Genomic DNA, 16,715 nt, shown 5'->3' with positions numbered 1-16,715 from the left:
TCATCCGAATGAAAGCAATGGTTAAGGAGCTAAATTATCAGAATTATTGCATAAACTTGGTGTGTATTTCCTCGAGTTTAGTAGGATAAAGATTGATCTATTTGAGGTCTTTAAATTGATGTTTAAAAAATCAATTAGACAGACAGAAGCTATTTCTTGTGGTGGGAAATCCAGAACAGGGGGCACAATCTTACAATTAGAGCTAAGCCATTTGGATTTAAGTCAGAACTCTCTTTTCCCCATCCCGACCCCACCGAAGGTTGTGGACGCTCAGTCAATTGACATTTTTAAGACCGAGATTGATAGATTTTTTCTGTTAAGGGTATCCAAGGATATGGAGTTGAAGTACAGATCGTACATGATCTAATTAAATGGTGGGAGAGGCTCGAGGACCTGAAAGGCCTCCTTCTGTTCCCGGCAAGGAATTGCAGCTAACTATGGAGCATCCTCCATAAGAAAGGCTTGAATGCTAGAAGTATATTTGTCTTAGTGAAGCCTACATTTTACTGGACAGGGATGTAGGCTAGTCTAATGATACAGAGAGTAAGCTGATCAACAGCAACCTCAATATTTTGGAAAGAAAAAAAGATAGACTTGCATTTATATCGCTCCTGTCACGACCACCAGACCAAAGCGCTTTACAGCCAATTAAGTACTTTTGAAGTGTATTCACTGTTGTAACATAAGAAATGTAGCAGGCAATTTGCCACAAACATCAGTGTGATAATGATCATGTAATCTGTTTTTAGTGATGTTGATTGAGGGATAAATATTGGCCAGGACACCAGGGTTAACTCCCCTGCCTTTCTTCGAAATAGTGCCATGGGATCTTTTACATCCACCTGAGAGAGCAGACAAGGCCTCGGTTTAACATCTCATCCAAAGCACCTCCGACAGTGCAGCACTCCATCAGCACTGCACAGGAGTGTCAGCCTAAATTTCTGTGCTCAAACCTCTGGAGTGCGACTTGAACCCACAAGCTCCTGACTCAGAGGTGAGAGTGCTACCCACTGAGCCACAGCAGCAGTGCATAAGTACAACAGTGAAATGCTGTGTATGAAAAGGTCATTAACGTATCAGTTGTAGATTACTTAGTCCTTAAATACCAGCAAGCAACATTTCACTGTAACATGAGTATTGATATGCTTTTCAGGCCAAACATGTCTGTAAATTTAAATGAAATGACTTGGGGAAAACAGACTCCCATTTATATTGAGACCTATAGTCACTCGACTTTAAGTAACTATGGATACCAGCTGGATTAACTTTAAGACATCCTGTTTACAGTGCACAACATGGTGGCTAGGAAATTAGCTCCTGGCCATTATTCATTTGCACAGGAACAAAAACAGTGCAGCTATTTGCTTTGTGGAGTGAAAGAGCCACCTTAATTTTTCATAGATTTTGCAGCTGGTTACATTGGAACATCCACAATTGCACTTATGTGAACCTTAATGTGAACTGGAATAAATGCAGAAATGGAAGTCCAAAGCCGCCTCAATGACTCCATTTGTAAAGACATACTGTAGCTGAGCCATACAGACCAGGAGATCCAAGGTTCAGTTCCCAACAGTTTTGCCAACCCTCCAAGATTGCCCTGGAGTCTCCAGAAATTATCTGCTAATCTCCAGGACCCGCTGTGAGCAACCCAGGAGAAAAATCATCGGGGCATTTAAAAAAAAGTGATTTTTTTTTTTTCATTTTCTTTTAACATTTTCATTTATTAATTATAAATTTATTGGAGATAAAAGGCTGCTTGACTGGTAGTCAAGAATAATCCAATCAGGTAACAGAGTCTGTTCGCTTTCCAATTGGCGAGGGAAGGCAACTCTAGGTTGGTTCGTGGCGGGCGACCAGTGGGTGGGGTTGGGAGGTTGGAGGCAGGAGGTCATGTGATAAAACCTTCAGGAATACACCCAAGCGGAATTGGTAACCCAAGTCCCCCAATCTCGGCTGAATTGGCTGGTCTCAGCCAGGGGGGCTGTAGGGGCACTACAGTTGGCCACAGTAACCCGTGCACTGGGCGATATCAACCGCTTTGATAGCTGCTGAAAAATCTATCGGCTAGAATTTGCACTCTTTAACCGCCCGGTTTCTCAGCGGTATTGGTTGTTTTGGGCAAGAACCGGGTCGGCGAAAAATTCCCCAGCTGAGGCACGCCGGCGGTTTCGAAGTCCCACTGGGAAGCAGATCGCCAGCGTGCAAAGTCCACAGATAGCGCCATCTTTGTCTTAGTGGGGCCCGTAGGTAAGCTTTTCAAAAAAAAAAAATGTTTTAAACTGCCCACTAGTATCATCGGAGCTGGGCGGTAGGTCAGTAGGTCTGCAAGAAAAAGGTAAGTGAATGGTATTTTACTATTTATTTTCAAAATCTGTTGGGATGATTTAATTTATAAGTGTCTTGGGAATGTTTTTTGGATTATTTAGTTAGGTTTTTGAAAAAAAATTATTTTAATTTTTTTGGTGTTCGGCCCAACCTCGGTGTAAATTTTTAAAGATTTTTTTAAATTTTTGCCCATTTTCTTTCGGCACCGCCCAATCTAGCCGAAATTGCACTTTCCGCCCAGATTGGGGGTGCAAGGCCCGCATTTTTCGCTGGGCGGATTTTTTTTTCGAGAAGTTTTCGCCAGCGATAATCTTCTCAGCCTTAGCGTTTTTTTGGGGCGGCAATCGGGCGCTGGCGGGCTTTGGGGCAATTCTAGCCCCGTGTGTTTGGACATCAGGTGAGGACTGCATGGGCTATATGCGGTGATGCCTTTTGTAGTGGAACATCTTACCAGGACTCTCGAATCTAGACTCGTGTGTAAAGAATGGCCGCTTGAACAAGATGCTACAGGAATGCCCCGGGAGAAAATTGGCGAAAGAAAATTAAGTCCAGACTGAATTGAGAAAATCTACAAGGGGCCGAATGGCCACCTCCTGCACCTATTTTCTATGTAATACAGTAAATGCTGAACTAACCAAGTTAATCTCTATATCTTGGACTAACATAAAGTAAACCTGAGACAATAGATCATGCATGATTTAGAGATGACAGGATTGAAGGAAAAGAGGAGCATGCAGTGAAATAGGAGAGATTTCAGACACTTAAATGGATCTTCGCAAAAGTCATTAATTGTTGATGTATGCTACATGATCCATTTGCCATGAAGGTGATTGAATTTTAACTCCAGTCATTTTCCTGATGCAAGTTTAGACCAAACTACTGGCAACAGCTCAAATTGAGCCTTATGTGGTTCATCAGAAGCCTGTAAAGGAAACAAAGACCATCTGTTCTGCTAAAAGTTTGAGCGCAGGTAATAGCTACATAAATATATCACTGGGGCCCGTGAAATGTGTGTGCGCTTTTACATGGCTCCTCTTCATTTTGGAGTAGGGAAGGAACAAAGACATTTTACAACGTAAATTGTTAAAGGGTGATATCAATAAATTTAAATTTATCCAAGAGCAAAATAACTTTAATCATATAGCCACCAAAGTAACACCTGAGTTCAACGCCACTTTGGCGGTAAGGTAGTGAAGTAAACAAATGTGCAACCCTTTATATTGTTTCAGCATCTTCAAAACAATAACGCATTCATAGTATCATCTTCTTGGTCTTTATCAATCCTATTATATAATATGCTACCTAATTTAGTGTTCACCAGTTGTGAATTTATCTTGATGTATATATTTTCTTACTATTACAGTAATTATATCAATCTGTCTATGTATGCACATTTATCATAGCAATGGGGAACAGTTAGATCAACTGAAGTAGTCAAGGTGGAATTGCAGTGAAATAATACATCAGGAATGATCAAAATTAAATTAAACCAATTTGCTCATGAAGTTAAATTGTATCCTGTCCATTATGACAGCATTTGGTTTAATTTCCACAGTAAAATTGGAGGGAGCCATTATGGCTTCATTGGTTTAGGAAGAAATTGCCAATTATGTCCTTAACTGCTTAGCAACTGGGAACATAATGGAAGTGAGCAACAGCAAAACATTTTACGACACCCATTATTCGACACTTTTGCAAGCAAAATTTTGCTATTCTCCAAATAAAAGCACCCCTCAAAGTATAGTACAGCATCCCTAATACCATCTGATCTTGCAGGAATGTTTCCAAAATAGACCACACTGCGTATATATGGTGGTCTTGTATTGATTTTTCTTTGTATTGGTTGGAGTATAGTATCTGAGTGTTATTTGTGCACCTCGTAATTCATGGAAAAGAACTGCATTCCTCGGAGAAAAAAATCTTGATTCCCTCAATGGTATGTGGTGCTAAAGTTTAAAAGCTATACTTCTGACTGTGCCGACCAGATACCCAGGTAAAGACGTGCACTTATGAAGTGTATTCCGTCAAGGCATTACATTTTTTTTTCTCAACCTGCATGTGTGTGTCGAGCATGGCACTTGAGGCACTTGTATGGAGTCTTCAGTCAGCCATCCCCCACCACTTGCTCCAAATAGTAATCTGAGCAGCCAGTATTACTAGCCCCACCGATGAAGATGCATTTTTGTGAAGCCTGGAGCCAATATGAACCAATACAGTAAACATAATAGAAAAATAAAGCCAAAAGTAGAAGCTCGAAACTGGATGAACATTTCTATTATACACTGGTTGCTGCATGTTTGTGACCAGAAATGTCACTCCACTGTGTTATGTGACGTTGGTCTCAGCACCCACAATGTTCCAACAAAAAATTCAAACCTCTACTATGCTTCCAATGGGAAAGAAAAGAAAGGCTTGTATTTATAAGAACATAAGAAATTGGAGCAGGTGTAGGCCATACATGGCTGATCCGATCATGGACTCAAATCCACTTCTCTGCCTACTCTCCATAACCCCTTGTTCCCTTAATGTTTAAGAAACTGTCTATTTCTGTCTTAAATTTATTCAATGTCCCAGCTACCACAGCTCTCTGAGGCAGCGAATTCCACAGATCCACAACCCTCAGAATAAATTTCTTCTCATCTCAGTTTTAAATGGGCGGCCCCTTATTCTAAGATTATGCCCTCTAGTTATATAGCGCCTTTCACGACCTCAGCACGTCCCAAAGTGCTTTACAGTCAATGAAGTGCTTTTGGAGTGTAGTCACTGTTGTAATGTCAGAAAAGTGGTAGCCAATTTGTGCACAGCAAGCTCCCACAAACAGCAATGTGATAATGAGCAGATAATCTTTTTTTTGTTATGTTGATTGAGGAATAAATATTGCCCAGGACATCGGGGATAACTCCTCGCCCTGCTTCTCTTCGAAATAGTGCCATGGGATCTTTTCCGTCCACTTGAGAGGGCAGACGAGGCCTTGGTTTAATGTCTCATCCAAAAGACGAAACCTCCGACAGTGCAGCACTCCCTCAGTACTGCACTGGGAGTGTCAGCCTCGATTTGTTTGTGCTCAAGTCCCTGGATTGGGACTTGAACCCACAGCCATCTGACTCCAAGGCGAGAGTGCTACCCACTGAAACTGTGACACTGGCTCAGTGGGCAGCTGGTTGCATCCCTGCTGACTCAAACGGGGAATGCTGCATTGCATGGCAGGACTTAAAGGAGAAAAAGATTTTAAAATTGGAGGAATGGGGTGAAATCTTATTCATAAAGACTATTTATCAAAATGTCTTCTCCCATATTATCACTTTTTCAGCCATGTAAGTTAAGCTATCTTTCTCTCTAAAGTGTACATGCTATTTTCATTCATGCCGCATCTACTGATGTACATGTGCATGTACACACACACACACACACACACACGTGTGCTGAAAGAGCCTCCCCAGCAGCTGAAATGATGAGAGGGCGAATGTCTCCATGCATCTGCCAATGGTAATCTTGAGCCAGCAGTTTGCAGACACAACGATTGCCTTTCTCCTTTCTCCCTCTTTCCTTTCCCCTGGAGAAGTACCTCATCTCTGCTGGGCACATTCACCAGATGGCCCAGCTTAGAAAACAGAAATGTGGCTGAAAACGTGAGTCTTGTGTTTTGGCCCATCATAAATCCAGGAGAGAAAGTTTGGGTGTCACTGCTGCATTGATCTCACTGTATTCTGGAAATTGAGACGTCATGCCAAAAATTTGTTGGGTACAAAAAGATAAAAGAATTTTAATGGCACATTCATTTTTTTTTAATGTAAAAATGCTCCTTTATTACACACTTTTCCAACCAGTAACCTGACTTCAAATGAACAACACTTGCCCACTTCAATGTCAGTTGAAGCGGGAGCTCTAATTGCAGTACCCCTCTGGAAAATCCTGTACTGTACCATTGGAGCTGGCAGGCTGCCTTGCACACTTTGTAATCTCTGTGCTTGTAGTGTTCAGCTGTAAAAAGAGGGATGCAAATTGACAGAAATTCTTCACCGCGTACAAATTGTGGCTGTTTCAGCCTGCCGCTCCAAAATGAAAAATAAACCGTGAATAGGAGTCTTTTTAAATAAAGTTGCCATCCCACACATGAAATTATTAATTTTTGTCTTCTTTCATTTGACGTTGCTTTTGATGGAGAACAATATAATCCTTTAGCCCTTTTAAGATTAAAAAATTGAGGCTTTAGAAGAGTGTTTTTGTTTTTTTTGACAGCCGTTGTATGCCTCCTCAGAGAAACCAGGTATTTTTTTCCTGTCATTTCCAGGCAAGCCTTTTTTTGTATTTTGCAAAAAGATTTTTCCTATAGCTGCTGTCATTTAGTCATCACCTCAGGAGATTGAGACAAAACTGATGATCCTGTTAAACTACTTCAGCTGCGTCTACAGTCGATCTTTCATCCTTCCGCGCTACTGTCATTAAGTATAGCATTGCCTATGTATATTTTATAGGGTGACCCTGACAGATGTCAGAGTGATGTTCAGTAGGGACGGGTAGGATTGTGGATTTAATGAAGGGCAGATAAATAGAAAAATATTTACCGTAGGCAGACTTGCAGTCGTACCTTGTGTGATAAAAGGCCTGTGCTTGTAGAATGTCAAGACAAGAGTCCATTAGCAAAACTAATCCTATAAAAGCAACCGTGCATAGAATAAATAAAGGCTCATTTTTATTTTAGAAAAGAGATTTTAAATTTCTAAAATGTTAATTCAGTTTATAATGAAAGATCCCTTGCATTTTGCTAGCTCTCCTCAGCCCAGTGTTCACTAACCTCATCAAAAGCTCCTTCTCCTCGGGTATTTTTTAACCCCCCCACCCACTTTCAAAACTGCTATAATTACCCCAATGCTTAAAAAAATCTAACCTTAACCTTTCTGTCCCTCTAATCATTGCCCCATCTCCAGCTTCAATTTCCTCTCAAGGTTCAGAAACCAGTCTTCACCACCTCCATTGCCATCCCTCCTCTGTGGTCCATCTCCATTGGTCTGCTCGCTTATTGATCCAATCTTACCTGTTCAAAATTTGCCAGCGCACCACCTGCAATGGCGTCCCCTCCTGTACCTACACAGCAACCTCCAAGGTTCCGGCTTTGGCCGTATCCTATTCCTCAAGGCAGCATTATCAGTAAACATGGATTAACTTTCATATATATAATGCACAGCTTCACCTCACCGCTGCCACCATTGATTTCACGACTGCTGCCAGCAGTCCCCATGACAAGTTGTGGAAGAGCCAGAATACTTTATGGCTCATCATTGGCAAGGCAGAAGCTGTCTTGTTTAGCCCCATCAGAATCTCTGCCCCAACCCCTCATTCCATCTCCCTCTCAGCAATCTTCAGCTGACTTTCAAACCCCACATCCAGTCTATCAGCAAGACTGACTCATCTTCCCCCGCCCCCCCCCCCCTCCACTCCCACTGACGTTCACATCGATGCCTTTGTCACCTCCAGATTGAACCTTTCCAGTCTTTTTCTCACTGACCTCACCACTCCACCCTGTATCAATTGCAACTCATCCAAATCGCCACCATTTGTGTTCTATCCGGTTTACCTGTCGTCATCCTCTTCAATTACTTTCAACCTGAGCCCCCTCTTCCATTGCTGGTCTGCAGCATGTGTTCCCTTTTCCCCACTTATTATTGATGGCAGGGCCTTCAGCCACCTTGTCCTCACACTTTGGAGCTCCCTCCCGAAACCACTTTGTCTTGCTACACTCTTCCCACCTTCAGAGTTCTCCATAAAACCTACTTCTTGGGCAGCACAAAAACAAAATACTGCGGATGCTGGAAATCTAAAATAAAAACAGAAAATACTGGAAACTCTCAGCAGGTCAAGCAGCATCTGTGGAGAAAGAAACAGAGTTAACATTTCAGGTCGATGACCAAACTGAAACGTTAACTCTATTTCTTGGGCAGCACCTTTAGCCACCTCCCATTCTTCCTCTTAATACAAAATATTGTAGACGTTCTGCTTTGGTTAAAAGTACCATATTAAAGCAAATCTTTGGAGTTAAATTTGTACCTGGCAGTATTTTTCTTCCTTATCCAATAATTCAATATGATTTTACATAGGATTACATAGGACATATGGGACAGAAACTGCCCATTTGGCCCAACAAGTCCATGCTGGCGTTTATGCTCCACTCGAGCCTCTCCCCGTCTTTCCTTATCTAAATCTTAGCAGCATAACCCTTCTTTCTATTCCCTTCTCCCCCATATGCTTGTCTAGCCTCCCCTTAAATGCATCGATACTATTCGCTTCAACCCCTCCCTGTGGTAGCAAGTTCCACATTCTCACCACTCTCTGGGTAAAGATGTTTCTCCTGAATTCCCTATTGGATTTCTTGGTGACTATCTTATATCAATGGCCTCTAGTTATGCTCTTCCCCACAAGTGGAAACATTCTCTCTGTATCCACTCTATCAAAACCTTTCATCATTTTAAAGACCTCTATTAGGTTACCCTTCAGCTGCCTTTTTTTCCAAGAGAAAATGAGACCCAGCCTGTTCATCCTTTCCTGATATGTATACCCTCACATTTCTGGGTTCAAAGGTAATTATTGTTCATCCCGCTGCCATCCCTCATTGAAGTCTGCTCTTTAGCTCTGAGGATATCATCTTCCTGATTAGACGAGGTTTGGATGTGGCATCAACGTTTTATGGGGTAGATTTACAGACACGAATTTTTTTTAATAAGATGGGAAACAAAATCTGTCTTGCACCCATTAGGGTGCAATACTGGCATTAATAGTTTGTGTACCATTTTACAAAATTAAAAATATGTTGAATGGGTCTTAATTTGGCCATTGCATTGGTTTCCAAATCCCCTGCAGCTGAGTTGATGTTTAAAAATGCCAATGCTGCCAGTTCATTAAAACCTGGCACACTGCACTCCGCCATTGCATAACGTTTCTACCTTGGTTCCTGAAACATCACTGTCCAAATATTTTTGTCATTCACAAAATAAAAGATAAATTGGCTCCTCCAATGCTTCAAGATTAAGGAGTGATCTAATTGAGATGTTTTAAGATGATTAAAGAAGTTGATAGAGAGAAATTATTTCCTCTGGTGCGGGAGTCCAGAACAAGGGGGCATAACCTTCAAATTAGAGCCAGGCTGTTCAGGGGTGATAAGAAGGATAGTGGAATTCTAGAACTCTTTCTGCCACCCACCCCCAAATAAAAGCTACTGAGGTTAGGAGGCGGGGGGGGCAAATTAAAATTTCAAAACTGAAATTGATCGATTTTTGTTAGGAATGGGTATTGAGGGTTATGGACCAAGGCAGGTAGATGGAGTTCAGATACAGCTCAGTTAATGATCTAATCGGCAGAACAGGCTCGAGAGCTGAATGGTCTTCTCCTGTTCCGATGTTCCTCAGTGGGTAAATACACTGCACTCTGAGTATAAACCAATGAAGATCGCAAGTTTGCCCTCGAGTTTGCACTGAGTTTGTTGACTGTTTCTGGCACAGAAGCGGGAGCACTGCAATTGATTGATGTCGAGGCTCAGATTAAGATTTTTGGAATATAAGGGAATCAAGGGATATCGGGATAGTGCAGGAAAGTGGAGTTGAGGTTGAAGATCAGCCATGATCTTATTGAATGGCGAAGCAGGCTCGAGGGGCCAAATGGTTATATAAATGCAAGTCTTTCTTTCTTTCCTGCTTCTAATTCTTATGTTCTTATGTAAGATAAACCATTGAACCAACTACTTTAGCCCCTCCTGTTTGTGCAAATGAAATTCTGAAGTCCCAGTAGGGTTCTGAATAAATGTGTGCAGGATGGTGTCTCTTTCACAATATCTTCTAAGTATGCTAGCTCTCTCTGTCTCTTGAGAGTTGCCATATTGACCATGCAAAATCCCATTATGGGGAAAGCTCGTGTGCTTCCTCTTGCTACAGCCTGCTGGTCCTATGGATTTGGGTGCTGTGGAAAATGACCCAATCTGTGATGGGGAGAGGCCTGGGGGGGAGGGGGTGGGAGAGAATCATGTGCTCACTGAGTCTGAATCAGGCGAGGTTTTTTTTTCCAGATTTGGTCTCTATTTCCTGGTCTGTTGCCAGCAACCAATAACCGCAACATCAACACTTCTTAAATAAGTATAAACAAAAAAAGCACAAGGACTGGTGGTAAAGCACACGGGTGACGAGAACCACAAGGGGCTGAAAAAAAGCTAACCAATTCACACAAGAATGCTTTTCTACGACCAACATTAGCATCACCAGTAACACTTAGCTGCAGAAGGCATCAGGGTTATCTGCAATATACCTATATGTTCTATATATAATGCACATTAGTAAGGTAAACTACATGCTGTATATAATGTACTGTGAGCTGCTGTAACCAGAGAACAACTTCAAATAAAAACAGCCTGAACGAGGTCAATGTCACAACTTCAGGACAATGCCAGTGTGTTCAATTAAGACTAATTATACCCAAAAGACATTCTGGTGGTGCACTTTAGTTTTCTCTGGGTTAATATCGATTTACACTGGTTCTGCATTTTTACAGTGAGCTATGATGCACGTGACAGGCACAATTTGCGCCACAACTGTTTGGTTGTAAATTATATGGTCCCCCGCATTGTGTTGAGCCTTTGTTTACCCAAGGCAAGAAAAACCTGGCACAGTACAAAACACACAACTGCTGTTTGTACTCTGTATTGAACGTCTCATGAAGCTGATAACGATTGGGTGGTAAGGAATAGGTGCTTTTGTGCAAGGCAGTTAACCTTTTATTAAGTTAATAAGCGCTGTTGTTGTGCACATGATAAATCACGAGACCGAAAGTTAATCAGAACACAGGAGGCGAGAGAGAGAGCGAGATATTCAAGCTGGCAACAGGGGGAATGGTGCACTGTGCTGCATAGCATCGGAAACTTAGTAATCATTACAAGCTGCTCTTGCCAATAACATTTATGCTTATTAGTTTGTATGCAGAAAAACAGCAGATAACTTGCTTGGTTGACTTTTTAAGAAAGGATCTGTGATCAATAATTTGCTTGTGCTACTGTTTCAGCAGAGTATTGATTTCCTCAATAGCTTTGGTCACTGTAGACTCGGGGAGCACATTTGATCAACGCCCAATTGACTTTGTACGCGTTGAAACCAGGAACCATTTTGCACCGATTTGTTCTTTTGTGAAGCCAGTCCGACATGTTCTTTTGTTTATGCTTGAACACTGCCGCCCATATAGTTATCAGTGTGTGGTTCCTAATCCATTTGATTCACTGCACTTCAACCCACATAGACTCTTAATCCCTGAAGTGATGCAAAGCAGGATAGTTTATGAAATCTGGACTGGATTTTCAAATCCAGTTGCTACCTTTTCTTCTGTGAGCTTTGTTCTCTTATTCCCTGCACAAAAGCTGCTGGAATTACATGTCAACCTAACACTAAATCAGCTTAATTGGAATCTTGAGGGTAACAAAGCTTTCACGCTTAGTGAGGGAATTTTTTTTTCATCAAAAGCTAGTCACTGTGTGAAGCAGCAGTATGGATGATTAATGTGGAAAGTTTAGATTTAGTTAGAAAACTACTGGGGGCTGGTCGTGTTCCAGGCAGCCAGAGACCAGAAAGAGTCGGTGTCTTTGGAGGAGGCGAGAAATAGGGACAAACATTTGGTGTATTTAAAAAAAAATCAGTACAACTTTTGGTGTGTCACCCGTTGGCTCAGTGGATTAAAGTACCACTCCAGGGACTTGAGCACAAAAATCAAGGTCAACACTCCAGTGCAGTGCTGAAGGAGTGCTGCACTGTCGGAGATACCGTTAAACCTGCTCTCTCAGGTGGATGTAAAAGATCCCATGGCATTATTTCGAAGAAGAGCAGGGGAGTTATCCCTAGTTGTCCTGGCCTCAATCAACATCACTAAAAACAGATTATCTGGTCATTGTCACATTGCTGTTTGTGGGAGCTTGCTGTGCGCAAATTGGCTGCCATGTTTCCCACATTACAACAGTGACTACACGTCAAAAAGTACTTTGGCTGTAAAGCGCTTTGGGACATCCGGTGGTCATGAAAGGCACTATATAAATGCAAGTCTTTTTTCTGCCTATCATCATCACCAGACTTTTCTATGTTGTGATGATGCTGGGAAAGAGATTGGTCCCCATCATGCCCGTTTTTAAATGAAAAAGTAGCTCTGGGGTGACCAATTTCCAGGCGCAGTCTCATGTCAAATCTGCTTCGTAAGTGCTGTTGCTGCTAACTTGACAGCCGGCGACTTCTAAATGTCCGGGTTGCCCTCCTGTAACAGACGTCAGGCCCCTTCGCTATGATGATTATTTTTATTTGTTCATGAGATGTGGGCATCGCTGATAAGGCCGGCATTTATTGCCTATCCCTAATTGCTCTCGAGAAGGTGGTGGTGAGCCGTCACAGTCCGTGTGGTGAAGGTACTCCCACAGTGTTTCTCGTAGCTGTTTTTTTTACAACAGCTGAGTGGCTCACTAGGTCATTTCAGGGGGCAGTTAAGAGTCCACCACATTGCTGTGGGTCTGGAGTCACATGTAGGCCACACTAGGTAAGGATGGCAGATTTCCTTCCCTAAAGGACATTAGTGAACCAGATGGGTTTTTACAGCAATCCACAATAGTCACCATTACTGATACTAGCTTTTTATTCCAGATTTATTTTATTAACTGAATTTAAATTCCCCAGCTGCTGTAGTGGGATTTGAACTCATGTCTCTGGATCATTAGTCCAGGCCTCTGAATTACTAGTCCAGTAATATAACCACTCTGCTACCGTTCCCAGTATTGGGGTCCTAACCCCTTTTTAAGGAGCCCGCCCATCCCAAATTTGGCAGAAACTGGGAAGAGCATGCGCCGCTCAGTTTTTCTGGGCCTATAGTAGCCAAACCAGCAGTCCTTAAAGGGTATCTCGGTTAAAGCCGTAAAGTACCATGGATTTCCTTGTACCTTTTGGACTAGAGAAACAGAGTCTGTGTTTGTTGTCCCACATCATAGCATATTGTGAAAAAGGCCACCGTTACCTTGAAGACAAACGTGTAAGAAGGAAATAACGAGTTTCAGAGTACAAAAAAGGTTAAATAGAATTCCATTCCAGACCTTGCACTTTATATTGCATCTATTTTGTGCTGTCAAAGGAAATTGAAGCACAATATATTTAATCTTCAGTGCCTGGGGATAATTCAGCATTTCTGAGCATTACACTCATAAACCATATAATACCAGGAGAGCTTTCCTGATTACAAAGGGAATTTTTCTACGGAGCATTTATAATTGATATTGAAAATAAATCATTGAACGGTCAAAACGCAAAGGCCTGGTGGTTCAGTACAAACAGGTTTTTCACATAATTTGTTCACCCTTCTCTGCTGAAGAGGGTGAGTGAGGCTGTGTTTGAAGGAGTCTTCATTCTTGATGCTTAGCAAGCTATTCGACTATGAAGACATCACAGTGGGGGCCAATCGAGTTTCAACCAAAATCCGTGCATTTAGTTTCCAAGCGAGATGACTGACTAATTTTGCTCCCACAATAACCATCACGAAGTGGGGATTTTCATTGTATGTTCCCACACAATTATCAACAACTCCAACTACTTCAACCGATCCCAAACTACATTTCTACCTGATAATCGCTTACTTGTATACTGGGATTCTGCAGTAGGCACTTCACTTTGAAATTGTGCAGAAATTGAACATAGTTTGCAAAATAAAAGCTGTAGCAGGCTTTTGAAATGAAATTTCCAAGCATCTGTGTCCATTAGTTGTAATGGTTACAACATGTCGACAGGTTTGGGGCCCACGTTAGTGGTGCTTCAGTGCAGGCGGTGTTCTTGACCACTGTTCTGTTTTGTTACAGGGCGAGCTGGTGACGTTTTATTACTATTGGAAGAAAACTCCCGAAGCAGCCAGTTCTCGTGCTCACCGCAGGCATCGCAGGCAGGCAGTATTTAGAAGAATTAAAACACGGACAGCAACAACGCCGGTGAATCCATCCCGACCACCGTCTGGTGAATTCTGTAAGTTCCAGTCAGATTGACTATCGATACTTTTTAAGAAAGAATACACAAAGAACTAGGCAACTTATGTAATTAGCTAATTATGCAAACAGTTTTTAACCAGTTGTTTTAGATTGACTTCTGATTGGTATATTGGACACTGAATTTGTTGCAAGTATGAGCTGGGAAAGGCAGGACTAAAAGCATTCTATGGCTTTAAAGTAAAAAATCTTTAAACTCCAAGCAACTCAGAGACTGGAGCCTAAATCACTACATTACATTTGTTTCAGTTCTCAATAGTTAAACACTAGTAGGCCCATTGAGAAAGTGCTTGCATCTGAACATTCATCAATACTAAACATACTTAAATGCCAGAGCTGCATTTCAAATTCGAGAAATAAGTTTGAGATTCTCAGTCTTCAAGGCCATTACAAACTGGATTAATACTTATTAAAGGCAGTGAAAATTAAATACATGGATAGCTTCCGTTCGTTTTCAGTAAATAATGATGATGCTATTTATACGACAAGTGACAAATGCATTTGTTCTGCACTTGTTCATTTGTATAACGTGCTAAAGCACAGAAGTGGTCACAGTCCCTGCAAAAATCTCTTTAGCTGTTGTACTCATAGTTCTAAAAACACATTTTAATAATTTCATAATGGATTTGATTAAAAATGTGGGCACCATGAGTCATTAGGACAGTAAATGCTGGAAATTATAAAGTGCGTGTTTTAATACTGTGTCTTTGCCAGTGATGGAGCTTTCTTCCTTGCATCAGTTTTGCAATTCGCAATTTGTGGGAGGCGGCTGAAGATAAAACCGAAGAACATGCCCAAGTTGCCACTTCTTATGCCGCAGTTATGAAGAGCAATATTCTTTGGAGTGCCTAATATAGGCCAACTGGGTTATACAGGTGACACACTTTGTGCTCCAGCTTTCTCTGAAACTCAGAATAGCACCGTGTATATGTCGGCATATACTCGCTGCATTATAAACAGTTGTGCATGCAGGGTGTTATAGGACTCTGAATTCCAGAGGAGCCACCATAACCTGGCTGGCTGACACCAGCTGCCTCCCACAAATTGCTAAATGCAAAACTGCTGTGAGGAACAAGGTTCCATCACTGGCAAAGACGCAACATTAAAATGCGCACTCTATATTTTCCAGCATTTACTGTTCTAATGACTCACGGTGCCCACATTTTTAATATGCCCATTGAAATGTGTATTTGGAACGACGAGTGCAACAGCTTAAGAGAAGTGATTTTTGCAGGGGCTGTGGCCACTTTTGTGCTTCAGCGCATTACACAAATGATGCCGTTGATTTGTACTAAAATGTGGTGAAATCTTGGTAAATTCTGGGACATTGTGGTGGCTTGTTGCTTTACATTGGGGTTGATGCAACATAAAACCCCAGCATGGCCACCACTTTGGATCAATTTTGGTGAACGTTGCACCAAGTGGATAAGCAAGGACCAAGCATTTGAGAATTTCTGATTTTTACACTGCATTTATCATTGTCGCACTATTAACGCGGTGCATCAACAATCCTAAGTGAAAAAACAGGCATGCTAATTTATACTTTTAAATTAAAACTTAATGTTGGCGGAGAACTAGAAATTTAAGTCAGCTCTGTGACATGAAAAAGCCTGAACTTTTATTTATGTAAATAATATTTGTACATTTGTACTTGTTTCTTTTAAAGAAATTAGAATTCCTGCTTGGGCGGGGGTTTGCAGTCTTTCTTTATTTCTTCAAAGGCAAACACTGGGCCATATTCATTGTCTATCAGGTTGCCCTGAAAAGGTGGTGGTGGATCCTCTTGAACCACTGCAGTGCGTGTGGTGATGGTGCTCCCGCAATGGTGTCGTTTGGCCATTCCAGGATATTGACCCAGGGCTAGTGAAGGAACATCAGTGTATGTACAAGCCAGGATGGTGTGTGACTTGGCAAGGAACTTGGAGGCGGTGATGCTCTCATGACATTGATGCACTTGTCCCCCTTCATAGTCACTGCCGCAGGGAGGAGAGTTGGTGTCGATGTAACCCTGGCGAGTTGTTGCAGTGCATCCTGTTAATTACAAATACTGTAACCATAGTGCAGGGGGGTGGATATTAAATCCAGGGGAAGGGGCACCAATCAAGAGAACTGCTCTATCCTGGATGGAGTTGAACTTGAATGTTGTTGTGGCTGCTCCTATCCAGATGATGCATAGAATAAATCGAGACAATTCATTCATGTCTTGGTCACTTGCGTTATTTAATCCCCCTAAAGTGGGTTATATTTCATAAATTTGGTGAGATTTTTCTTTAAAGTGGCATAGAAAGACTTACATTTATATAGCGCCTTTCACAACCTCAAAGTGCTTTCCAGCCAGTGAAGTACTTTTGGAGTATAGTCA

General features: G+C 41.7%; 1 protein-coding gene across 11 annotated transcripts in view; it reads left to right on the top strand.

Moving 5' to 3' along the window:
• The window catches only part of rerea (arginine-glutamic acid dipeptide (RE) repeats a), a 564,590-nt gene that overhangs the window by 507,136 nt on the left and 40,739 nt on the right, over window positions 1–16,715 (top strand). For all 11 annotated transcript variants that reach the window (XR_011587646.1, XM_070860497.1, XM_070860493.1 and 8 more), the window contains one exon: window positions 14,174–14,333. Coding sequence is in view for 10 of the 11 variants with exons in the window: in XM_070860497.1 (XP_070716598.1) it covers window positions 14,174–14,333 (160 nt within the window). In the remaining variant the exon portion in view is untranslated. The remainder of the gene's footprint in view (window positions 1–14,173; window positions 14,334–16,715) is intronic.

Source organism: Pristiophorus japonicus, chromosome 18 (assembly GCF_044704955.1).
Source record: "Pristiophorus japonicus isolate sPriJap1 chromosome 18, sPriJap1.hap1, whole genome shotgun sequence".
In the NCBI taxonomy this organism is placed as follows: domain Eukaryota; kingdom Metazoa; phylum Chordata; class Chondrichthyes; family Pristiophoridae; genus Pristiophorus; species Pristiophorus japonicus.
Note: the sequence above shows the minus strand (reverse complement) of the source record. Positions and strands in the feature narration are given on the sequence as shown.